General features: G+C 42.4%; 1 protein-coding gene across 3 annotated transcripts in view; it reads right to left on the bottom strand.

Moving 5' to 3' along the window:
- The window catches only part of kcnn1a (potassium intermediate/small conductance calcium-activated channel, subfamily N, member 1a), a 49,702-nt gene extending 28,942 nt beyond the window's left edge, over positions 1-20,760 (bottom strand). For 2 of the 3 annotated variants that reach the window (XR_015038021.1, XM_085804231.1), the window contains exon 1: positions 18,983-20,760. Coding sequence is in view for 2 of the 3 variants with exons in the window: in XM_085804231.1 (XP_085660357.1) it covers positions 18,983-20,329 (1,347 nt within the window). In the remaining variant the exon portion in view is untranslated. The remainder of the gene's footprint in view (positions 1-18,982) is intronic. The other variant, XM_085804230.1, reaches the window with a different exon arrangement.
- Between the last annotated feature and the right edge of the window lie 5,680 nt (positions 20,761-26,440).

The following is a 26,440-nucleotide window of genomic DNA, read 5'->3' as shown; positions in this document are numbered from 1 at the left end:
ACTACACCAGTTATTTTAGTAGGCAACTGTAATAGGTTTTGGTGAATGTTTGTGAAGTCTTCAGCAGGGCTTTTCTTTTTTTAACCAAGTTATACAGTTGATCTCTGCCTGTCACTGTTAGACTATTGAATCCACAGTGATCTTATACTGAGCAACTACAAAAACTGATTATTCCTTTGATTTTCAGTGTCACAGCATGATGTATGATGTTATTCATTCTCAAAAGAGAATTTCCTGCTTTTGTGTAGGAAGTAAATAACTGTGTAGTATTTTTAGTCCCAGTCAAACTTTTAGAGTGGTTCTGAGATGCTTGATATGCAAATACGGCTCCTGGACTATAATATCTGAGAAACAGTCCAAGACAACTGCTTCAAACATAGGCTGTTCATGTTTAAAGAAAACATACAGTAGCTGATATAAGTTTGTGCATTCTTAAGAATATGAATGTATGTTTACAGTTTTTTTTTTTAGTGCAATTACAATTTTATGTTTAATGTACATTTTACATCATTTACATTTTGTACAGTTTTTTTTAATAGGTACCTGAGAGACAACAAATGACATGACAAACCACTGGTCCAAGATGTGGATTCATCAGATCAGAGTGACCTCTGACCTCTGAGCATGTATGACTGTACAATACCTGACAATAGATGCCTGACAAGCCTCAGTTTATAATCACATAAATCCACCCTGCTGCAAAGTCCAGGCTCTCACTGACTCATGTAATTGTAATCTGGCTTTGGCTTCCTCTCTTAAATATTAAAACCAGAAGCCTCTAGAATGTTTGAACCTAAAAGCTGAATAATGACACACAAAATGTGGTCCCCTAATTTGGTTTCCAATGACCAATTACATGACCATAAATCAGAGTAATATAGCCATGTTGTGACAGCATGGGACAAAGTGGGAGCTGGAGATGTAAAAGGAGAACACCCTGAGAAGAGTTGCTCCAATAACGTAAATGAACAGGATTGATGATGCAAACCAAGGGTGCAGGGCTGCTGTTACATCCTCAGCTTTAGTTACCTGTTCCTGGTGCTCATTCCTCACCGAACCAGGTCGGGACTGACCCAAATTTGTGCAAACGCTCCATCAGTCAGTTTGTGTGAACACTGACACATGTGTTTCTGCACGAATTGCCACACAAGAGACAGCCTCAATAAAGAGAGAGGATATAGAGGGCTGCATGTGTGACTTCTTCCTCTATAAGACTAAAGAGTCCTTCACAGGGTTTTACAGCAGCAGCTCTCTCACCCTGTTCCAAAACCTCAAACCACTCAATCACTTCCACGCTCTCACTCACTTAGCCAGCCAAGCTCTTGTCTCTTTTCACATTTCCCCCGCAACCCCGACTGAACAGTGCAAGGGCACCGTGGGCCAGCTTTGCCCTTATTGTCCCCTCATGCTCCCGCAGAGGAGACATGGGGAGGCATCCCGACCAGTCGACCAACGGCTCAATTTCATTCTGAATGGCACGCAGCATCCAGGCTCTATGAAATGGAGCCTCATAATCAAATTGAAAAGCCTCAGTGCAGAACAGTTTAAATGAAGGCAACTCTCTGTCTCTCTCTTCTCTCCCTCTCTCTGTCTGTCTCTGTCTCTCTCTCCAGCTAGCACAAATCTAATAGAAAATCCTCATTCTTCAGTCTTGTACAGGGCTGCTGTGTTGCAGTCTGGAAGGCTTATACACCCTAAAAATGGAGTTGTGCTTTAGAAAATCAAATGTGTTGAATTCTCTGTGTGTATGTTTGTGAGTTCGAGCATGTGGATGCCAGTCTGTTTAACTGTGTGTGCGTGTGTGTGTGTGTATGTGGGTGGGTGGGAGGATGTGTGCATATGTGTGCTAGTTGAACAAGCTGAGCCTCAGCCAGGCATTGGATTAGGTCGGATATTGACGCAGACAGTGTGCAACAACGAAACAAGCACGAGGAGGAATTGTTTGAGAGGATCCACGTGTATTTGTAAAAAATCTGCGAACAGAGGACAGATGCCGACAAGGCTGACATGAAAGGAGGATGAACGACGGAGAGGAAAAAGAAGAGGGGAAACGCGCCAGAATAATGCGAAGATCTAAAAATTGAGGGAACATGAGAGATGGAGGGAGTGAAAGAGAAGATAAATGAAAGAGAGGGCAGACAGCTCCCCGTGGGTCTCTCTGCCAGCCCCTGGAGTGATTGAGAGCTGCAGGCTATACTCTCCAGTTTGTCCCTGCACACTAGACGCTGTCACATTTCTCTGACAGGCCAGCAGGCATCACGGCTCCTCCGTCCATCCCTGACCAGCATGTGGATCATTACTCAGCGCTGGTAAAGACAGAGGAGAACCAGAGGCTTCAGCCCAATATCTAGGAAATAGGAATAGGAAAATCCTCCATTAGTGCGCTCCATCTGTGTGCTGCACTGGTACAGTATATATTTAATGTAGAATTCTGTCGGAGCATCAAATGTTCAGAAATCAATACTATAAGAGTTCAAATCGCCATTCAAATCACGAAAAATTGTCATCTTGATCAAAAAAACTATTTCCTTGCAGAAGTACTTCATGTCCTTACATCTCTGCTTGTAAAATAATGGCAGCTTCTGTGGTGTAAAATAAAGCTAGCGCATTTAACAAAGACACGACATTCCCAGGGATCGAAGAGGCAGCCGCTGTTCAAAGATATTTCACAGAATACTCTCACACTGACTTCACAGGTCTGGTAAGGTCAGCAAGTGTGTGGACAGCTGCATGATGTGTACTGGGACAAGACTGGAATATATCTGTTGAAAGCCCATTGCAAAGTGTGCACGGTCTTATTTTTCACCTAATACATTCATCCAAACTCTTTCATACGCACATCTACTCGTGTGTGTGTGTGTGTGTGTGACAGTGCTCATTGTGTATCATCACCGATGCTACAGTTAAGATAATACAGTACAGCGCGGCACACGTCTCAAGCAGCGGTGTATTTCAGAAACCCTGCATCTCTAATAGAGGCTCCGCAGCTGTAGCTATCTCACTTCATTCCTGCTCCTGTAGATTTATTTAATATTGATACTGTAACATGAGACTTGATATTCTATCTCAATTCAAACTAGCTTTCGAATGTGGGAAAAGTTAAATATTTTATGAGCTGTTTGAATCTAAAATTAACACAGTGTCAGCACATTAGACCGTGCTTTGTGCTCCAGAAGAAGGTGTTCCTACTAACTAAACTACTTCAACTAAACTGAAGTCAGTTCACACCTCCACTGAGGCACCTGGGCAGCAGAGACACTGTCGAGCAATATTAAATCTAAGAGAGGCAGATTTGGATTTGGCTGCACATCGACAGCCCTGATACAGTTTAAATGCTGCATTCACTTAGCTAACCCAAAATACTGATCTGCTATCAATACTATCAATAGTTGCTGCTGAGTCACATCTTAATACAAACTCAAAACTTTCAGTAATACTTTCAGATTAAAAGCCCTGCAGCCATCTAGTGGACAGACACCTTCTTGTAACAGGGTTTTTGTTGATGTGCTTTCCTGTTGCTGGCTTGTCTGTTGAACAGGCCCACACACTATTCAGATTTGCTGGTTGATTTAGCTTAGCAGTTAGCAATAGCCCTCCCACTCTCCTGCTTGGTCTTGTTCAGTTTGTCAGATTTTTAGTCCTTCCTCTTCCTCCTATTAATAATAATACATGTAATCAATCATTCACCATAATAAAGGAGATGCAGATTGGGGAGTGTGGAATCCAGGCTGGCAAGGTAACTGCCTGGAAAAAGAGTTGTTTTGCTAGCCAGTAGCCACGCATGGTCCAGTCATGTAGACTTTGGCAGGGGAAAATCTGAACCAGTCAATCACTCAGTCAGTCAGGAACATACATTATACCGTCCCTCCAGAAAAACGTGATAGTACAATCATATAATTCAACGCATAATAGCCTGCATATTATGTGGGAATTGCATTTTTTTAAAGACACCACACTTTCACTGGAGAAATTGGCGATTTCTGCACAAAATGCGTCACTGAGTCATGTTTATTAAGTTTTGAAATAAAACAAGAGAAAACCTAAATATTCCCAGCACTTTCTGTTATGTATTATGCTTGCTTATCATAGGAAGTCATTAGAAATGACTCTTTTTACATTAAGGTGGCGTAACCTAGTGAGAACAGAGTGTTGGGGGAATTACTTTTTTTAAAAGTTTTTCATCAAATTGCATTTTTTTCCCGCAAATTCCTGCAATTTCATTGCATAAAATTGCATAAATACTCTGCGTATTTCATTGCATTTTTAAAGAAAACATGCCGCATAATGAAGAATTTTTGCCTGCAACAATCACAAAAAAATGGAATGACTGGTTATAGGGCTGAGCCCTTTTTTGTGGTCCCATCTATAATTTATCTTTTTTTTATATACATATACATATACATATACACATACACACATATACACATACATATACACATACACATATATATACATAGTGTATATATATATATATATATATATATACACATACACATATATATACATAGTACATATATATATATATTTTTTTTTTTTTTAAGGTAACTGAAAGATCATTGTCGTGGTTGAATGGTGATAATGTCAACACTGCCTTGGCCTTTGGTGGCTTTTCTCAAACCACAGTCTTGTCCCTTGATTACCTAATTTTACAATTTACGATGGAGGGGCAAATGACACAAATCTAGACCTCAGCTGTCAAAGTCCAGTGTCCAGTGTCACTCAGTGAAAATTGGTGATTCTTGTTATCATGGTCAAGGATTGTTTTGAAATTACATTAATAGACATCTTAAATGCACATTGTCATTCAGCGAGGACCATTAGTTGCATGTGGTAGAGATCTTGTCTACTACTTCTCCTCAATTAAATTCCCATGGTGAAGATCTAACCCAACAACTCAGAAGGAGGAGAAAAGGCAACAATAAAATCTACACACAATAAACTGTGAGAACATTATAAAAAAATTAAGTTCAGCACTGCAGTCGCCTGAGGGATGTTATAACCTTTACTGAGGCAAAGAACTAGACTAGAGAAATATGGGACAATGGCATTAACTCACAGCAGAAAAAGAAGAGATTCTCTTCGTGTTTAGGGCTGGCACCATTTAAAGATCACATTCAATCATTCTATGAATCATCTGAAACATGATGTGACCATTATTAGTTTGGCTTTTGTGCATTTACACAGTATTACAATATGCAGTCATGGAATAGAGGAGAAAATCCTACAATTATGTGAAAATTAGAAAACAGAGGATTTTCAAAAGCTGACACAGATGTTTAGTACCAAAGGGACAAATATGTAATGTACAATCAGTGTCCAAATCACTGTCTGAACACTATCCACAACAAGGAGGTTCAAATTATATGGAAAAGCTTCCTACCTTTTCCCTCCTTTTATTATTCAATTAGTGATTTAAAAAATAACAGCAGCCAAAAACAAGGCAAAACCTCCATGGGGAAAAGGGACACAGGTACATGCCTGTGGGAATGTGTTATTGTTAGGACTAATAACATACTGTGTTCAACAGGGACACAATGCTATTATAATTAGCACCCAACAAGGTTACTGCATGTGTGCTTGTGTGAGTGTGTCTTATAAACTAGGTCCTGGGGAGATTGGGGTTAGAACTGAAGGGGGGTTACTTTCCCTGTGGGACACCCCTGCCTCATTAGGAGCAGTTTTAATTTTCAACAAATTAAGGAGGAGGCTGTTAGAAACTTGATTTGTAGATACGGGCCATAAAGTATGGGCTGATCCTGATAAAATACTGAACAAACTGAATCTTGGCTTTGTGGATGCATAAATCTAATATACTATGCGTATGAAAAGAGTGTGATCAAAACACTAATCTTACAGATATTTTTAGATTCAATGTGCTTTACTCTTTCCAAAGATATCAGTATCTCTGTTGTCCATCACCAACACACATCCATAGATCCACTTAGAAATCATAGATAAAAGATGCTCCTTTTAACTTGAGAACTTTTTAAGTTCTCTTCACTATCAAAGAAATGTAGTGACAGATGTTTGAAAATCCATGTGTATATTACAAACAGGAAACTACTGAAAGCTATTAATGGGGCCAATTTGTTACAGTGAAAACATGTTGTTACTGTAGTATATGTTGTTGCCATGGAGTCTGCTTGGGCAGTACGCTACACCTCCTGTTTGCATCCTCCATGGGGGACGAGGGGTGTTGGTGCAGGGTTAGCCTTTGAAAATCCCTGACTTACAGCAATCAGAAAGAAGGGCTTTGAAATACATAATTATACATTATATAATAATTATTGCAGTGCTTTCTGATGAAGCAGCAGCATTAGTTATTGATTAAGGGAAGTGAAGGCAGCACTCACTGCTGCAGACTGTTCTGGAAACCAGTAAATATCACTTAACCAAAGATGGTTACCCAGCCAAGAACAAAGACTTGTGGCTCGTAAAATAACCAGTAATGTCACTCAAAGCTCAGAGAGTTTGTTTGCCCTCACTGGTGGTAAAACCCAGATGACATAACTGCAGAAGAGGCCGTGCTGCATGTACAGTAAGCCTTGGAGACCACATTAGACTCGGGTGTGTGAGCAGTGAGTGTTGATATTCAGAAAAAAAAAGTTAAGAAAAAAAACAACCACTCAGTTAAAATGGATTTAAATTTCTTTGGGAATGGATCAGCTTTTCTAACAAAAGGCTGTTACTGTTGGTTTAATTGTAAAGCATTTACAGTTTTAGTTGAATTTCCATGACTGTGAGGATTTACTTTCAAATCCCTGAAATCTTTTGCCTTACTGCACTCTTGTTATTTCATATCTTTTTTTTACCCTACAAAATCTATTTTTACACAGTAGGAAAATGTGAGAAAATGACACACGACTGCTGTGAGAGCTTTTTTTTTTGTCCTGAATGAGTTGTGATATTGTTGTGAAATTTAAAAGAAGCATATTCCAGATGAGATGGGTGATGGCACAGTATACTGTAATGTCAGTTGAATACCTCAGATCTGATCTTCTCAGTGCTGATGTGCGAATGCCTCCATAAAATCTGCTCCTTGAGGTTTGACATTGTACGTGGAAATGGAGGAGCATTTCTGCGTTGCACCAATCAGCTCTCCAAAGCATCCTCTTTATTTTAGTTAATCAACAGTATTGCCCCATTCGCCTCCATTGACTCCCATTATGGCTGATTGCTTGATTGATGCCAGATTTGTGCTGATAAACCTCTCATGAAGAGGCAGACCCAGTCCTTGACATATTCCCACACAAACTCAGACGTATGAGAGCAAGCCAGAAATCACACTCGCTCTTGTGCAACTCTGATACGCATTTGACCGAAGTGACTTACACATGTTTGTGTCCTACTTAAGAGCACTTTGACATGTGGAGCTCAGGAATAGGCACATCAAAGATTAACTTAATTCACACCCCTCCCCACTAACTCAGCTCACATGCATCATTATAAGCTCTATAGTGGCTTATAAAAGACAAATGATAATGCACTTACTGAGCAGCGTAACGACAAAAGGTTAGTATCAGCAAAATATTCCCTGCCAACTTTCTCTGAAGTAACTGTCTACACTTTTTCCCCTCCTGACATACTGTATGCCATGTGATTACGACTTTGAGAGTTTCAAATGATTTAGCATATTGCTTGGAAACCATAACGACTGGTCATGTTAAGTAAGACTTATAAGTTAAATTTAACTTTCTCAATCCTACCATTAGGAGATTTTTTTTAAATCACTGTTGACTTGAAGCATTAAATGGGCTACAAATCAATATCATAGTTAGACTTTAAGGGATAGTTCAACATTTTGACAAATTGGCCCATTGCCATAATCCCTATAGTCATAGCAGTAGGTTCATTACCTTCATTTGTCGGTGCAAGATATTTTTAGAACGGTGGACAAATTGTGACCTGCACAGCTATGCGAGAATAACGGAACGTTACGAGATGGAGTTGTTTTTTAGGTAAATTCAAGCAAAATCGCTGCGCGCATTCCCGTCAGGGGCAGTTTTACGGCAAGCAGTCTCTACATTTGCCTCAAAAACGACTCCGTCTCGTAACGTTCCATTATTATCTCATACCATGGTGAATGTGCAGGTCACAACTTGTCCACCAGAGCGTTTTGGAGTTGTCTGATTGTGTATTTGATGAGTTTGATGAGGGAAACCAAGAAATCCCATGAGCCTCCATAGCGTAGCTCTGAGCAGCTTGTGGCTCTGCTCCGCCGTTCTAAAAATAGCTTGCACCGACAAATAAAGGTAAGGAACCTACTGCTATGACTATAGAGATTATGGCAATGGGCCAATTTGTCAAAATATTGAACTATCCATTTAAATATCCAATTGTCCCTTCGACTCCCTTCCCTTCCCTATGGTTTGTACAATTTATATATGACAGCATTGGAAAAAACATATACTGTATCATCCATAAAATATAATATAAAACAGAAATCAGGACATATGCTGGAATGAATAGGAGAATAAAGGAAAAATGCATGTGAATGAATTCACTAACTGTACATGAGTTTATATGTAACAGAGGTCCGCGGGTATAGCCACAGTCACAAGGTACCAGTGAGGAGAAGTGACGGTCAGTGAAGTTAAACTCACTCGCTCATAAAAGACATGCTAACCCACTTGCCAAGCGTTCTTTGACCACTTGGCGAAACGTCGCCCGCGGTACGGGAGACCCGGGTTCGAAACCCACTCAGGGCAGGCCAGACAACATCGGTCACATAGAATAGCATTATTGTAGCGTACAGCATGTGAAAGTAAACAAGTGAGAAAGAATGGCAAGTGTACGTGAAAAGATGCAGCTTACAAATGCAATAATATAACTGTGTGTGTGTGTGTGTGTGTGTGTGTGTGAGTTTGATAATCTATTAAAGAGAAAATCGTTATTTGTGGGACAAATAATGATGGCATAGTTTATGTGTAATTATGTGAGGACAAAAAAAAACCTATAAAAGTGTATGACCAATAGTAGCAGCTTATTAAATGTGTGAGTGTTGGCACTTCAGTGTAGATTAATGTCACGTATATACCGTCCATTATCATCCACATGGACAATTATCCTCTCATATGTATACTTTATGCCTGAGTCTCAGATAAGTATAGTTATGTGTTGGACAAAAGTGACTATGATTGCACATGTAAGAGGGTACAGTGGTGTGTGTAGGAGAGTACAGTGTAACATTATGTAACATCATGATCCTGTGAGAACAAATATGAATTATGACCTAAAAGCCCCCTCATACCCATGTCCTTTTTTTTTTCCAGCTAATCAAAACGACCGGTAATGCATGTGGTCAGGGACACTGGAGGCACACAAACACACTCAAAACACACCAAACCACAAAGGCTTGAAATATAGTTTAGTCCAAGTGGACTCTGAAGACTAAACCATCTTCATTAGGTGACTGTTCCCCTGGCGGCCATTTAACATCCCAACAGCACCACAGTGGCCATATATTCCTCGCAGAGATTATCACCCTTAAGTGCTCCATAACCCACACCACAATCCCACAATCTTTACCTCCTATGAAGCTGTATCCTCTACAGGGAGAACCAACAACAGCATCAATGTGTAAATGCCACCGCCCTGACAACTTCTATTTTCATTGCGAGGTGATTGTAAGTCATTTGAAAACGAGCCGCTGGTAAATTTAGGCTGAGGCAGTTTCTTTCTGTCCCGAGGCAAAAACATCAATAGCGGAGAGAGAAGCCAGGACAACCTATAGCACATGACAGATCGATAGCTGCAACAAACTCAGTAAAGATTGACTGGAGAGTTGCCTGGAAACGTCCTGCGTGAAATTTATGACGGGAGGAGGACACGAGCCAACAAGAGAAGAAGCTAGAGGACAAGAAAGGCAGAGAGAGAGTGATGGGGAATCAGAGGAAAGTCATTTTGTACCATCTCACCAGTGTCTTATGGAGAATATATCAATTTTAAATACCAATAATAGCTTTTAATAGGGTTCTCTGCATTATGCGTGGAAAATAAACACAGACAAAAAAAAAGTCATAACACAGTGTTAATCTGAAGGCCATTCAGATTTATATCAGTTTTTTTTACTCCAGTTATCTTCTATTTTCCTTTCTAAGACAAGACTTTCCCATTGAGAAAAGGGGGGAAATGATATCTACTGAGACAGACAGTATGTGTTTGACATTCCAATGGGAAAATTACTGAAACAGTGACAAGATGAAATGAGAAGATATCAGGTTTCATTGTTGCTCCACTCTGACAGAGAGCCCTTACCATATGTCACCCGGCTCCAGCATGCTCTGACTGGTGCAGCGGTCTTCCATAGACTCAGGCTAATTGAATATCCTTATCTGGCTCTGAACCCCCCCTCCCCTCCCCTCTTTTTCTCTGGTGAAGTGAAACAGAGGCCAGTTGAAAAAGCAGCACATTTGTATTCACCCACAGAGGCTTCCAGAAAAAAAATTGTAAGACATATAGACACACATCTACTGTACTTTAAGGCACTGCATGTAATCTTGTTTTCAGGTAGGTGAACCATACCCAGTACTGTACTACAGTCAAGACTAGCTGTCTTTCATGCTGGTCTATTACGTCTCACATGATAAAAGTTCTGGGAATTGTGCTAACAGCCTCCAGCTACAGTTTCCCTCTGTGATTTTTTTTTTCTCTTTTTTTTCAGTTATGAAATTAAGTGCTGCAGTTTTCTAATGCCCCTTGGGCCCTCTAATGTAAATTGATTCTATTTAAAAAGAAAAAAAAAGAAGCTTTTTCTCCCAGTCGGAGAAGAAGAGGTGGTGGGGCAGCAGAAACAAGTGATCAAAAATGGACTCTCAAAAAAAAGAGACGGGAGAGAGATGGGAGGCAGCTTTGTTCGTGAAAGGGTTAAAGAGAAAATGGCAGTGACAAAAGGGGAAGTGCAGAGACTGGTGGCCCATTAAGGGGTTAACAGTCGGAGGGAGGCCGATAATGGACGTTGGCGCAGCTGTATAGGAATTACAACACACATAGAGCCAAACACCATGGAAACCCTGAACATAAACCAGAGAAAAACACAGGGAGATGGACTGAGGGAGGAAAACAGGCACCACCACGTTTCTTTTTCTTTCTTTCTTTTTTTTCATGTCAGCATTGTGTGAACACTCACGAAATCTGATGAATAAAAATAGCATTCATGTACTGTTGTAAAAGAAACCGATGCTTTTATCCATTCACTTCCCAAACACCCATTAACACGTACGGTACAGTTCAACCTCTTTGTAAACACGGCTGCAGATGCATAATTAAGCACAGAGACCAGATGCTGTGGCTCAAAAACAGGAAATTGTTCTTGGAGACGACTACAGCGCAACAATGCGGTGAAGGATTCCTGTAGGAGAGGGTCTTCCACATGACTACAAGCTGCCACAGAGTTAATGCGGCCTTTGCCACCAGAAGGCAACAGTGGCATCCACATGATAATGATATACTAAAGCTATCCTCCCACTCATTCACTCACTCACGCTCTCTCTCTCTTTGCCTTTATACATACACACACACAGGTACAAACAAATGTACGCGAGTGCAAATGTGCTCAAACACGCTACACACATGCAACAGGACAAAAACACACACACACGGCTAAAAAAAATGCTCTGTGGAGCAGATGTTTTTCTGCAGCTTACGTTGCCTCCAGTCGATCTCAGCAGACCCACAACTGTGTTATCCGTGAAGTCTGTTTCATATTCTCCAGCTAGGTGATGTGAGGTAACGAAGGAGGGGGGGGGAAAGGAAAAACTGACAAAGCTGAAGGAAAGCAGCTTCATTCAACTCGTCTTCTGTTACAGTGTGTAAAGCTTGTGTCTTGGAGAAGAGCCACTATAGCTGATGATGAAGACTCACACATAGTAATTTACATATATTAGACACACATATAGTACACACACGCATACACAAAGGCCTCCAGATTAAAGGCTGGGCTCATGTTTTTATTCCCAGACAGAATATGTTTTGTTTGTATCAAGGTAACAAATCGTACTCAGATTTTTTTGTAAACTGCTGAAGGCAGGGTAGATCTAGCTAGATGTGGATCAGCGGAGGTTTTTGTTCTTCACTGAATATTTATCAGTGGACAGAGGAGGCTGTGATTGAGTTTTACAGGGGAACGCTTGTGTATCATGTGCTGTAAATTAAGTAGTGCAGCAGCTCAGGGGATCAGCAGGCAAACTCTGACCTGAGGGCATAAAGACCTGATGAGAAAGAGGGGGGAGCGAGCGCATCCAATGAGAGAGCACAGGCAGAGCAGAGGACTGAATATACGCATATGTATTCGCATGCATGGCTGGTGCTCACGCGCTACGCACACATGTGCACAGGCGCGCACAAAGCAAACACTCGCAGTATGGAATTTCACAATGGCAGGAGGAGAAGCTCTCCAAACTTACATTTTCAAGGGCAGGCTGCAAGCGAAGCGTTGGTCGACTGCGTGAGCAAAGTATGATGAAATCACACATCTCTCACATCTCGTTAATGCACTCTGCTCTCCCACCAAACACTGTGTTTAACAAACATTTGAAAACAGCCAGCAGGCAATATTGAAATGACTCAATGAGCTCGCACGTCGACGGTATTAAAAAGGTGCGCATGCTCGCACACACGTACAGTATGAAGCCATCAACTGTACATCTGAATCTCTCCAGCTTTGTAATGAATGACAAATATCTGCTTACAGCTGCATTACTCATACTCTCATACTCTTTTGTGTTGCGATCATGCCCTAACGCAGGAACAGCCTCAGATCAATAACCTAATTAGCCATAAGGCATATGCATTACGGTGATACATTATATGCCTGACATCCCTTGGCTAGAATCTCACAGGAATTACCATATAAATGAACTGCGGCCATTTATTAAGCTAAGAGCCGTGGTGGGAACTTGGCATGCTACAGGGTAGAGGGAAAAAAAAGCCAAGTTACAACACACATTAGAAAAGGAAAACATCGTGAGAGGTCGAGCAGTCAAGTTACAAATTGCATCGACTGCTGGCAGAGCGAAAACATCTGCCATGCTTTGACTCTATCTGCCGAGTAAGTTTGCAACGAGGCTCATGGCAACTGAGGAAACCCCCCCAACACTCTTTCTTTCCACCCTTTGTATTCAACTGGACTGCAAGTAATTCAATACACCTCTCCTTGTGCAGGCTCACTCAAATGAAACGCAAAGTGAATGAACTATACCAAGTGGAGCAGTGTTGGAACACCACTTACAGTACCATCAGCATTTGTGTGGGCTGCCCTCCACTGTGTGTATGTGTATGTGTGTGTGACGTGGACATGTGTGCAAGCCCTTACTGTATGCGTGTGTGTTTGTTAAAGGCAAGTGTGAAATGAATCGTAAATCCAAAATATAATCTTGTTCTGCACATGATTCCTTGACCAAACTCAATACCCCCGAGAGAAACTGCTACACAATACCAAGCTGATCTCTCCATAGCAACACACATGGTAACACAAATCTATTTCAGAGCAGGAGTGCAGCCTTGCACTTAAACACAGCGGATGGAAAAAAAAAAGAAAAAAAAGAAAAAAAAATAGGGAAAACAGCAATCAATTTTTAAAAGAGCTTCATGTTCGTACTTACTGCCTGTGTGTTGCCAGCCGCAGCCGAAACCAAGAGGCTCCCACAGCTCACACCTACCTCTCCTCATGCAATTGTGAGCATTATCAGAGATCTACAGCAGTGCCACTCCTTCGTCACATACGGAGGTTGCAAAACTAGGATCTGCCCCTTGCCTGACATTTAATTGTTCAGTGGGGTGTATGTTTACTTTCAAGGTGTTGGCTGCCCTTCACAGACTCGCATGCATAAGGCAGTGGAAACATGGACGCCTAATGAGAGAAAAACAAACGGAGGCCCCGTAACAACGGCCCAGAGATGACCGATAAGAGAAAGTTTACATCAACATAATGTTTCTCCTGGCATAAACCCGCTGGTAAATCAGAGCCGTAAACAGATCTGTTCCAAGCTTCAGCATTCAGTGTTACCTCAGTGTTATTACGGAGCCAAGACAAACACATGACTGATAAGATGAACTACTTTTTAAAGAGAGCCACAGTGGGTTTTTTTTTTTTTTTTTTTATCTAGATGGGAGGAAAGCCACACTAAATATAAGTGTAGTGGTAATGATCTTAATTATAAGAAAACGTCAACACTCAAAATGAAAGCAGAAAAACTTTTTTCCTTCTTTTTTTTTAAGGAAAAAGTGTTTGATTTGCCCCTCAGTTGTTCATGTTTCTGTTCATGTTTCTGCAAGGAAAAAATTCACACTCGACTCTTCAAAGCTTTCACACATAACCACCACTAAACACGACCACGCTAAATCCTCCAGACAGCGTCAAAGAGACACTAAGTTGGTTGCAAGTGCCACTTTGATATATACTGTGTTGACCTTTCCTAGATCATATAGGGTGATTATACGCGTGTTGCACTGCAGTTTGGCAGGAGCTGCACAAAAGGCTTTACTGTAATAGCTTTCCTCCTCTTTCGAGCCATCCATTCTGCAATGACACATACAACCTTATGTTCTCCAGAAAGGTGGGCTGGCACTTGTCTGACACACACACACATATACACAAAACATACACACACTTACAGCTACAGGAGAGCAGTTTACAGGCCCAGGGCACCCAACAAACATGGGTGGTGTGACAGCAGAAGGAAACATTGGCACCAGTCTATGAATATTCTATATTTCTTTTGTTTTTCGCTTTTTAACCCTTGATCCGATTTTTTTTTTTCCAATTTGAATTACGAAATCAAAGACTTGAATTGCATAATAACTAGTAAACAGTGAATATAAAGCACAAATATTTGTTGTATTTAAATTTATATTACAGCATCAGAAATCAATTAATCATTTAAGTCCTTTTCCAGGCAGAAATATCAAACGTTCTCCAGTTGCAGCTTCTCAATTTTAAGGATTTGTTGCTTTTCTTTGTCTCGTGTGATAGTAAAGCGATTATTTGGGGCTTTTGGACTGTTAATTGGACAAAAATAAAGCTATTTCAAGAAATCATCATAGGCTTAGTGAAATTGTGACAGACATTGTTCGCCGTTTTCTGACATTTTATAAGAAAATGATGAATTAATTTGTCAAAAATAATCAGTGAGAGCTGGGTCACAACATTACATAACATTTTCTTTTGGAACGTGTAAAGCTGAAAGAATTACTCGACTAATCTATTGTTTGATTAACTGAAGACTTTTCTTCTCATCAGTTGTGATAAATGATCAGTTGTCTTTAAGTAAAACTACCCAAACATTCACTGGTAAAAGCTTCTTAAATATTCAGATTGGCTGATTCTCTACTAAATATACAGTATATAATGGAAAATTACTGCATTAATTGGATTAATAAACTGAATAATCTTAAAATGTTGCCTTAAATTATTCAAAATCAATATAATCTTCAACATCAATTAATTGAAGAACATTTTGACCTTCCATCATGAGTTGTTAACTAAAATACTGGTCGATTTTGTCACCCAAATGCAATAAAATCACCTGTGATGACCCAGTAAGGAAAGGAAGTTGTGTTATTGTAATTTCTAAAAATGTCTAAAAGTGCACCCCCATTTCTAGGGCATTTCTCGTGTTCTCATTTTGACTTCTGTTAGTATTTTATTCTCTTTCAGACTTCAGAAAATCCCTGTTCATTTCAGGCCTTGTGTGGCATCAAATCTGACAAACAGTGTAAGAAAAAAAAACACACATTGAGAAAGACCTCGGTCGAAACGTCTGTGTCCTGCCTGTCCTGGTGCTTTACTGATTAAACTTTCCAAAAGGATTTTTGAGCGTGCTGGCTTTTCTCCTCTGATCAAATCTGACAAACAGGAAGTGATTAATCACAGTTTTTTACTGAACACGACATCTGTGTTTCCTTAAAAATCAGCCTTGTTAAACAAGGGCAAATCCACCACTGTTTATGTACTACAGTGACCCTGTAGGGGATATCACCATAGCAGTAAGTGGCAAGCATTAGAGTACTTACACAGCCTATCACAATAGAAGCAGCAATGCACCTTTCAAAGCACAATGTTATTGAGGCAGGACACAATATCGTACTACCTGCCATCAGTTCAGTGGGCTGGCTATAGAGTTTCAGGGTGTGCTGTGGGATACTGTAATCGTATACACTTTATCAGGCTTGTTCTGTCAGTGTTTTGTTTAAGGGATTTCAAATGGGAGTGGGGGTAGGGACTGTCTCATTAAGGGCGAGTCAATAAGATGTAACCACGATCCCACAAATATCCGTGAATAGATAAGCATGTCTAGCCATATCAAACTACTTGGCGTGGTTGGATCTGAGCAAGTGGAAAAGGTTTGATACCTATACAGAGTCTGTCATTGGAGCACTTCTAAGATTTTCATCCTTCAGATTTCCAGTTTCATGATTGAGACAGGATTATGTCATACTTGTGAAATAAAAAGCAGCATACAGTGGTCCCGATGTAAACCACAGCACTAGCTTGCAGTGGGAATTAAACACTAAGTGTCTGAAGAGAAGCTAATTATAAAACACGTCACCGTCACCGCCGTTTTGATCGTTCTCAGTAGTCGAGTTGTTTTAAGTTATAAGTTGTTCCCTGCTGAAAGATGGCATCGCTCTCCAGCTTTTAGCTTCACTTTAGCCATCACATCAGTTTGGAAAAACAAAGAAATCATGCAGTAGCATAGTCGAAATGGTTATGAAAGACATAACAGTCCTACAGCTGATTAAAATCCTTGCTGCTTTAAACAATAATGACTATTCACTTGGACTATTTTAGAGCTATCAAGGAGTCTTTGTAACAAGGTTTTACACTATAATTAGTACAATATGGGCTTTCATTCAGTATTACATAATGATAATAGTGTCATAACATCCTCCTGATGTTAACAAACAAGATTTTATTTTGGGAAATAGTTGGATTTGTGTATTTTTTCCTTTCTTGGTTTAGATGAAAAGAAACAAAAAAACTGCATCCCTAAAACTTACAAACTACAGTTTCATGATGTCATACCGGTAATATTATCTTTAGGTATTTAGAGACGAAGTGGTAGTTTATTTAGACAAACACATCTGGATCCACTAGTCTTGCTAAGCTCATTTGCATCATGGTTTTCTGTGCTGCCCACCTGTCGACAAAACCACCCAGTGATTTTCACAATAATGGCAACTTCAAGAGAAAAGTTTACTTTGCCTTCAGTCATTTGGTCATTTTGCTGTTCAGTTCTGCTGATGCTCCAAAATCGAGCCAAGTTCAGAACAGTCATGTCAAGGTGGTTCGATGTACCACCTTTTGCAACTGGTGCCAGCTCAGCCCCTGGAAACAGCTGCAGCATTTTAAAAAGGAGTCTGGTGCTTTTTATTTAGATGCTGCACCCTCATCAGGGGCCTGCTCGTTCCTGCATGCTCTACAGCCATAAACACTTCACCTCGTGTAAATGCTGCGGGAGGAAAAACAACAACAAACAATGGTGGAGACCAAATGTACAATCATCAATAACAACTAAAAAATAACTTTCACAACCATAATGAACATGTGAGACCAATAATTAGCCATAATGGGATGTGCAGATTTCTTGTGAGAAAGATGCATTTCAACACCTTGATGTCTTTAGCTTTTTCAGCTTTACCTTTGTCTTTAAGGTCCAAACTGTGCCAAGACGTGTTTTCTGCTCTGATGTGACATAAAGACCATTAGACTCTCTAATATTTAACTAAATATTGAACCAATGACATGAAGATGGTCTTTCATGCTCTCAACCACTTTCACATCGTCTCTCTTTTCTCCTCAAGACAGTGGATGGCGACACACACACTGCCAGTAAATCTGCATCTTGTAATAATTAGAGATAAAGAATCAGCTTTAAATATTACCTCAGAACAGCCTATCGTCTTTGAGTCTTATTTCTTTCTCCTCTACACACACACACACAGACTTTTCCACTTGTTACCACACTTTTACCTAACCTGTGATTTCATTTTCTGCTAGGATATTTTCACTCGTCTTACAACCTTTGCTTGACATCACATCCGAAAGATGTTTCCATCCATGTTGTTGCTTTATCTGTCATCCAATAGGCAAGCTCTAAATTTTCTGGTCACAGATTAGAGATGGGTTTTTTTAAGCTCTATATCGTTTTATTCACCATAAGGTGTCTTTACATCTATGGTTATTGTCCGCATATTATAAAAACCCATTAGAATGACAGGAGTATTGGACTATAATGTGCAAGAAAGCTCTACCAACCTTCCAGCACTGCAGAAAGTGAGTTTGGAAGTGTGTTGAACACCAAGCAGCAGCTGCTCACACTGACAGGTACAGGCCTAATGATATAAAGCTATAACCATTAAGTCAGAAACGGTGTCTGGAAGCCAAAGTATTAAAATTCCCCCGCTCAGATCCCCCTCTGTTCTGTGGAAACAACAGGCGCTTTGTTTCCGATTCAGCTGCCACGGAGCGTCATTTGAATATTTTCAGTGGGCTACCCAAAACAACACTGCAACATGGAACAGGTGTGTGCGCGCGCGCATGTATGAGTGAGTGTGTGTGTGTGTGTGTGTGTGTGTGTGTGTGTGTGTGTGTGTGTGTGTGTGTGTGTGTGTGTGTGTGTGTGCTTCCGCGATCGCGGTTTTTTGGGGGGGACGTGCACGCGCCTGCCTGTGTGACCAAATCAAACAAACAGTAGGTCAGATGAGGAAATATCGCGTACATTTATGGCACTTACATCGGTGTTTTTTCTGGAAATGCAGCCCATTGAATGACGACTCCAACACCCCACCTTCACACATTACACACACACACACACACACACACCACGCGCGCGCACACAACATACACAAATGTGATTGTGTTCTATCAAAATCATATGACAGGCGTGGTCATTGAGTGAAAACGCTTAGGCCAATTTGTTTTTGTGATTGGAGGCTAATTAGCTGAGATCGCACATGAGATTATGTGAAAAAGGCAGGCTACCTTATGGAGGTCGATGCGTATCCTCTCCTCTCCTTTATGTGGGCTCTCTGGCCACAGGTGATAGCTCGAGCCGTAGTTGGGGCTGTCTTTGCTGCTATTGCTGCAAGTCGCAGACGAGTTCCCCGCGTATGCCTGTTGTGTTACCGGGGGGGTTACGCGGGAGTCGCGGCTGTGTGGCTGCGCTGCTGTGCCTTGCGCGGCGATCCTCCCAGACTTATTGCGGTCTTGTTCACAGTGCTGCGGACGCTGGGGACAGAGCCCCAGTGCGCCTTGCTGCCGCTGCTGCTGCTGCTGCCGCTGCTGCTGCTGCTGCTCTTGCTGTTGCAGCAGTGGAGCCTGGTGAGTCCTACATAGCTCTCCCGAGCCGCTGGCGCAGTAGTTGATAGGCAAGCTGCTCCCCACCAGTAGCTGTTGCTGCGCTCGTAATTGTGGGATCTGCTGTTGCTGCTGCTGCTGCTGCTGCTGCTGCTGCTGCTGCTGCAGGTCCTGAGTCTGAGACTCAAATGCTCTCCTGTTAGCCTCGGTTGACTCACATACATTTAAAGAGCGCCCTTTCTGCGAGTTTGCACGGATTCCTTCAGGGGAGGGGTCCCTCTGTTGGAGTCTTAAATGACTGTGCTGTTGATGCTGTTGCTGCTGCTGCTGCTGCTGCTGCTGCTGCTGCTGTTGCTGCAACAACTGCCTGTGGTCTCGGTGCCCTCCTGCTCCTCCTCCTCCCCTGCAGCGTTCCACGATGCTTGCCTGTTGGTAATTATTGGCACTCCTTCGGAGTCGATCCCCCCTTTTAGATTCCCGGGAAAACAGCAGAGAGGAGGAGGACGACGTTGGTGGCGGTGGTAGTATAGGCGGCGGAAAAGGTGGGGAGGGCTGCGGTGGGAGAGAATCGACAGGATGGTGCTGATTTTGAGAAAGGCTCGCCTCCTGCTCGGAAAAACTGCAGTGGCAGCTTGGAAAAACAGGCTGCTTCTGTGACTGCGGCGGCGGCGGCGGCTGCTGCTGCTGCTGCTGCGAGCCGGCCGGGGCCCAGGGATCCTGCTGCAGGTGCGCCGGCTGCCCGGTGCTGGGTTCACAGCCTCGGTGTGAAGGTCGCTGGGCGGTGTCGTAGCTCGCCAGAGGTAGAGGGTCGCCGCTGTGAACAGGTCTCCGAGTGGGCTGGCTCAGACAGGGGAGCTCCTGGAGGCTCTGGCGGTGAGCGGCGGTGGTCGAAGTGCGGTCTCGGTGGTGAGAAGAGGGCGGGGGCGGCAGGCTGAAAACAGGAGTGTCTGGGTCTCGGCTCTGCTTACTGCTTGCTTGCTTTTCGTCGGGGATTTGGTGCTGATGGACAGCTCCCGCGTACCGATGCCGCATCCCCTTGATCGCCTCGTCTCGCTGTGGTTGCTCCTTTGCCGTGCAGAGCTCCGACACCCGTTCATTGCGATCAGTCCCAGCAGAATAGGACCGACTTGTATCATTGGTAGGTTTGACCAGGACCTGCCTTAAAACGTCACTGTACAGCCAAAACACCGCCTTCGACTGAATATCGGTCCATTGCCTGCTATGCGCACAGGTTGCAGCGGATCGATCACTCCTTAAGGGTGTTAGGGATATTACAAGAATGGGACTATGGAGATGGAGAAAGGTGTTTAAATCCAGCTCACATGGTCGATCATCTTAATCCACTGTGGACCCAATAGATCGACTTTGTCAATGTTGCCATAACCACCCCGCATAATCAGAAATCACTTTTACTGCTACGTCACCCAAACAGATCCATAGGCCTGTCAAACATTATGTTTTGCTTAGATATAGCCCGAGCGTCACTGAACCTCATCATGATCATCTCTCACTGATCATATTCCCTCCAAGTTGGATGTCCGCAAAGTGTCAGTATATGAAAATAAAAAAACCGAGAGCAACAATAATCACACTCTTGATATCTATTTCCAAAGCACATTTCCACTTGTTGACCCATAGAGGAGCATATAAAGTGAACAGGGCTGTAACGATTACCTCATGCCATACAGCCTGTGCCTTGCAGTCTGCTATTTAATAATTTAGCAGAATATGCCTGGTTTTGTATTACCAGGCAGAAATATTGAGAATGGGTGTTGCATGCAGAGCCTGCAGTCGGCTCGCAGTGTGGTATGTGTGTGTGTGTGTGTAGTTGCGTGCGTGTGTGTGCGTCGCTGCTGTTGCATGCTGTCGATATAACACGGTAAAGGCTTCACTGTCACAGCAGCCGGGAAAAGCGGCTAGATGGAGACAGAGGGAGGCGAGGTGCAGACGGCGCTGTCCGCGGTGCTGAAGGAGTTGGGACGCACATCTGCAACAACTGGTTCTGTCCTGGTGTCGATAAGTAGCCACAGGATGGATGATTGTCCATCAGGTGTCATACAGAACGTCAGAATAAAGCACGATTTTTTTTTTAAGTCTGTCTTTAAATAGTTGATACTCACATGTCCAACACAACGAAGAGGTGCATATCATTCTTCATCAGCCAGTACTGGCCATGTAGGGAAAGACTGGAACTGAAAGATTTCCCCTGCACTGGTCCTAATTGTTTCCTTGCAAAGCTGTAGTGGAGAGAGATTTACACAAAGAGGGAATTTTGTATTAGAAAAGACGACAACTATATATCCACCTTGATTTAGTTATCCCAGTTGCCCTACATGTCATCATGAACACCACTATGTGACTAGGAATTTAAGACAACAGTCAGGGAAGTAGAAAGAAAACAACAGATAACAACAACCAGAGTGATACAATTTAATAAAGACCAAACTGTTTATATGTAGGGTTTTAAAAGCTTTTTAAAATATGGCCAGGGCTCGGCCGAACCACTGAGGGAGAGTTTATTCCACGGTGGTGCAGCTAAAACAGTAAAAGCATGATGGCTCTTTCACTTGAGCTTAGGACCTCAGCGGTCTCAATGCAGAATTACGAGTTAAAGTATCAGAAATATATGACGGCTTTAAAACTAGAATAAGAGAGCTGTGTGGCCAGCTGGTTTGGTGCTACTGAACGGAACCCCATCACCACTGTGCCGGTATGAAAAAGCTGAAAAACTGAGAACTTTTTCTTTTCTTCTGTACATGTAACTTGTTGCTGTTTGTAATTTGTTGTCTTTACGCTTAATGGGAGGGTCAGCATGAGAAAATATAGGAATAATCAACAAAAAACACATAACTTTTAGCGCAAGAGATAGATAGCAGTTGAGGCTGAGCCAGAGAGGCAGGAGGGGATAGGGATGGAGAGGGAGCCAACTTTTACATCATACATTAGCCATTCTTAATAAGTAATAATCCTTTCCTTAAAGCTGGCTCAGCCATTTGGAGTTTTGATGGGTATAAAGACTGCAGCAGTGGCACACTTTGCCCAACCACTGGAAGAAAGCTGAGGTACACTCTGTTTTATAGCTTCATGAAGTACTGCAGGAATCTGGAGTGGAGCTGTGGTCAGGGCTGCATTAGAAACCTGATCATTTTCATTAAGTAATTGGTCGTCGTGACCTGTGTGAGTTCTTTGGCGAGATGAAGTTTCATTTGTTGGTTTGGGAAGCAATGTTACAGCTTCCACATGAATAATTAAATCAAACTTTACAACTCCAGGACTCACACACACAAACACTCATTCACCGACCAGCCATGTATGCCAGTTTTCTCTCTGTCTGCCCCTACCCCGTTTTTATAACACACACACACATACACACAATCATAACACTGCAATATTTCACTAGAGCATCCTTTCTCTAGCAGAATCTGCCACCAGAATTGAATGCCTCTTGGATTTGTCCCATGCATGCAGCCGTCAGACTTGGCCGACTCCAGCCATGTTAAAAAGCATATACTGTGTCTCTGTCCCTGTTGGCTACTGAAAGCAGAAGCAGCGGAAGATCTGTGACACTAAAATGGTAGAGGAGGAAACGTGGAGGAGGCCAATGGCTGCAGCACGTAACATAGGAAGTAGATAAGGAGCCTGTAATTACAGAGAAAGAGAAAACCAACCAGGGCGAAGCAGAGAGATGTCTAAGTATTCGTGTGTGCGTGAGAGAGAGGGAGAAACTGATAGTGTGCACACTCATGTGTACGTGTTGTGTGTGCTGTGTGTGTATGTGCACATGTGTGAGCAACACAGGACAGAGAGGGAGAGATATCTAAAAAGAGCAGGTGCGCCAACACAGAATGGATCAAAAGAGTTGAATTGAAAAGAAGAGGAAGACAGAAAATGTGTTGTACTGTGAAGTAAACCAAAAATAATTACACACAGGTACAGAGATTAACCTATTATTTTACCACTGGAAGATAAGTCATATGTACGTCTATAATCTCTATTCCTACAGACAGTTGTATACCTCTGTCTGGTATAATACTGTGTCCTTTTTAATGTGTCCGTCAGCCTTTATTGAATATCAATATGATCACTTGATTCAATTAACTGGTGTGACTGAGGCCGAGTCAGAAACACTTTGTGGGTCTGCCGGCTATCAGACTGTCTCTCTAACCACCAGGCTACCAGTCACGATGTTGTTATGTCATAAGTTTGTGCTCCTCTAATAGTGATCTGCAGTCAATGTTTGTTATCCTGAGGACAGAGTGGCATGCAGAAAGAGAAACACAGGGGACAAGGAAACAAGAGGCGTACAAGTGTTCCTAAAAAGACTTAGCAGAGGTTTCAAAAACACTTTCTTGTGGCCTTGAGTATGATCTGCAGCAAAGACCTACATTGTTTTGGGTTTTTTTTCCCTGGTTATGTGATAGCAATGGAGTGGAAGGCAGCCATCTTGAATTAATTTGTCAATTTGCTGCATGTCATGGCTATGGCTGTCATCTCCCTCAGCTATGACTAACTGGAGTGATGCCTCAAGGATAGAGTGAGTTTGAGGCTGCGGGAGCGACAGCGGGCCTTGATACAGTGTTATGACCAGTGAATAATGTGACACATATTCTGCTGGACTGATGCGGCTGGCCTGCATAAACGCTGATATGCTCCACACACATGATAAACAACCTGCGATCTTGGAGATAAGAGACGAGTCGTGACTCAACCCGGGCTGCGGCATCATGGCAAAGCTCAGTGCAGCCGGTGTGAGTTGATACCGAGGGCAGGCTTGAGACAGCGCGTCTAGGAGATACAGACTGCCAGCCACGGAGGTGGCAGCGGTGGCAGCAGCAGCAGCAGCAGCAGCGACAGGGCCCTGTGCCCAATGGTGGAATTTATCTCTGACAGCTAAGATCATTAGTTAGATTTGCTCCGGCTACTCAAATGACTAAGCAGCTTTCCCATCATTCAGGAGGAGGCAGGTACAGCAGGAGTCATTGTTAAATATCAGCTGACATGTTAGCATCCCAAAGTCCCATAAATGAGTGGAAAGACCTGCGCAAGGCAGACAACTGTGATGAAGTGTTTTCTATTATCGCCACAAGCAAAGCCAAGGTGCAGGGAATGATAAAGTGGCCCGTGCAGGCGGCAGCTGTAATGCACAAGCATGCCAGGAACGTCCAAGATGAGATGTGATGAGATCCCATTGAAGGAATAAAGGGAGACTCAAGAAGCATCCTGGGTAATCCCGACACACAACCATAAGCTAGACGAGTAGAGGGGCGAGTGTTCTCATCCATCTCAGAGGATGAACAAGAGGGCAATTAGTCACCTTCGTCCACACAAAACGCCCCCCTACACACACACACACACACAAACGTTATAGCCGTTTCCTCTTCAGCTTATTAAAGTAAGGGCTACCACACCACAGTTGCTTTAGTTTTTGATTATGAGATTATGAATGACAAATATGAGGGAAATCTTTTCAGCTGTTTCCACAAGAATGACAAAAATATCTAACTAGAAGAGTAAAACAGAAAAAAATAATAATAGATTTGAAGCTTATTCAAAGATGTGTTTTCATGCGACAGCTTCCACTTTCATTTAATTTGCCTATCCATCTCCAACTCCAACTGAGACATTATCTCACTATCTTAAAAACCTCATACGTCATACTCGTTCCCACCTTTAATGGAGGTGTGGTGGTGTTAATGCAGTAATGACAACAACGACTCAGGGGTTTGCCTGCTGCCGGCTGCACGTGACGTCTTCTCGCCACACAAAAACAAACACCTGCTTTGTTTTCTCCATCATGGCCCCGGCTGAAGCACTGGACCATCAACCTCTGTTCACAAAGCACAATGATGTCACTGCATTAAATGGAGCGGCTGTTGATGAGGAGAACTGAAGTGGGCAAAGAGAAAGAGGAAGAAAAAAAAACAGGGCAGGGTCCATTTATAACGCAGTATGGTGTGTGTGTGTGTGTGTGTGTGTGTTCAAGACATGTGCCTCACAGTGTGTGTTTGTGCAGCAGTGTGCACATGTGAACACATGTGAACACATACCTGAGTGGGCGGATGGGACCAGCGTTTGACGAGAGAGACTCAGTTTGGCCAGTTGTAAAATATGGTGATGAGAGATAAAGAGAGGAGAAAGCTCATCACTAATGCAAAGGTTCAAAGACTCGGCCCCCGTCTCATCATCAGAGCCGCAACAAACACAAAAGAGATGACCAACTGACCCCCACCAGCCCCCACCACCAGCAGGCAAAGATGCACTGTACACTCGTCTATAAAAAGGTCTTGTGAAATCTCCCCTATAGAAATCGTATCAAGAAGAACACACACTTCAGTGTCTTGGCTGCTTAAATTGATCACCTCACACCCTGCACACAAGGACAGAAAATGTAAATCCTGTACACAGGCAACATGGCATTATCGGAGACTAATGTAATGCAGAATGTCCCTTTACATCCCACACTGTACACCAGAAACACAGATATGGTCCATTTATTTCTGCTCCCTACGTCAGATAAGAAAATTCATCCCTGAAAAAAGAGAAATGAAAAAAGTCATGCACTGGTGCTGTTAGCTGTGAAAATGCAAATGAAGTGGGCTATAAAGGTTATTAGCTACAGATATTAGACCCTGCAATTGCAATTTCATCATGCAATCTTTTCACAGCCCTCTTTTTTAACTAATACTGATAGAAAAGAGAATGAACTGAATGACGATGAGGAAAGGGAAGGAAATACCTTTTCTCAGATGGAGGCTGCACAGGCTCTCTGCTTGTGGAAGACACATCAACAGTGATTATAAATGACAGGAGGACAATCAATAGTCTCCTGCTAAGAATAGGGGCTCTCCCAGTCATTGCAGTCTCCTGTCGCTTGTAGCGTGGAATAACGGGGAACACACGCTCTGAAATTCACGGAGCACATGTTCGTCTTATTGTTCCAGCCACCGGCTGCTTCCTCCTCTTTCTCTTCTCGTCTGTATTTGCGTCTATGTTTTTCTCTCCTCCACCTGTTTGCGTGCTGATAAAACCCCGCTTTCTGCAACGTAAAGCCCCCTCCACTCTCTCTTCTCTCCCTTTCTCTTTTATCTTTTTTTTTTAATTTTGTATTTATTTTAATTTAATTCCTTTTTTTTTTCCAATGAG

Source organism: Trachurus japonicus, chromosome 17 (genome assembly GCF_045865225.1).
Source record: "Trachurus japonicus isolate A0001 chromosome 17, Traja_1.0".
Taxonomy (NCBI): domain Eukaryota; kingdom Metazoa; phylum Chordata; class Actinopteri; order Carangiformes; family Carangidae; genus Trachurus; species Trachurus japonicus.
The sequence above is the reverse complement of the archived record's forward strand: the minus strand, read 5'-3'. Positions and strand labels throughout refer to the sequence as shown.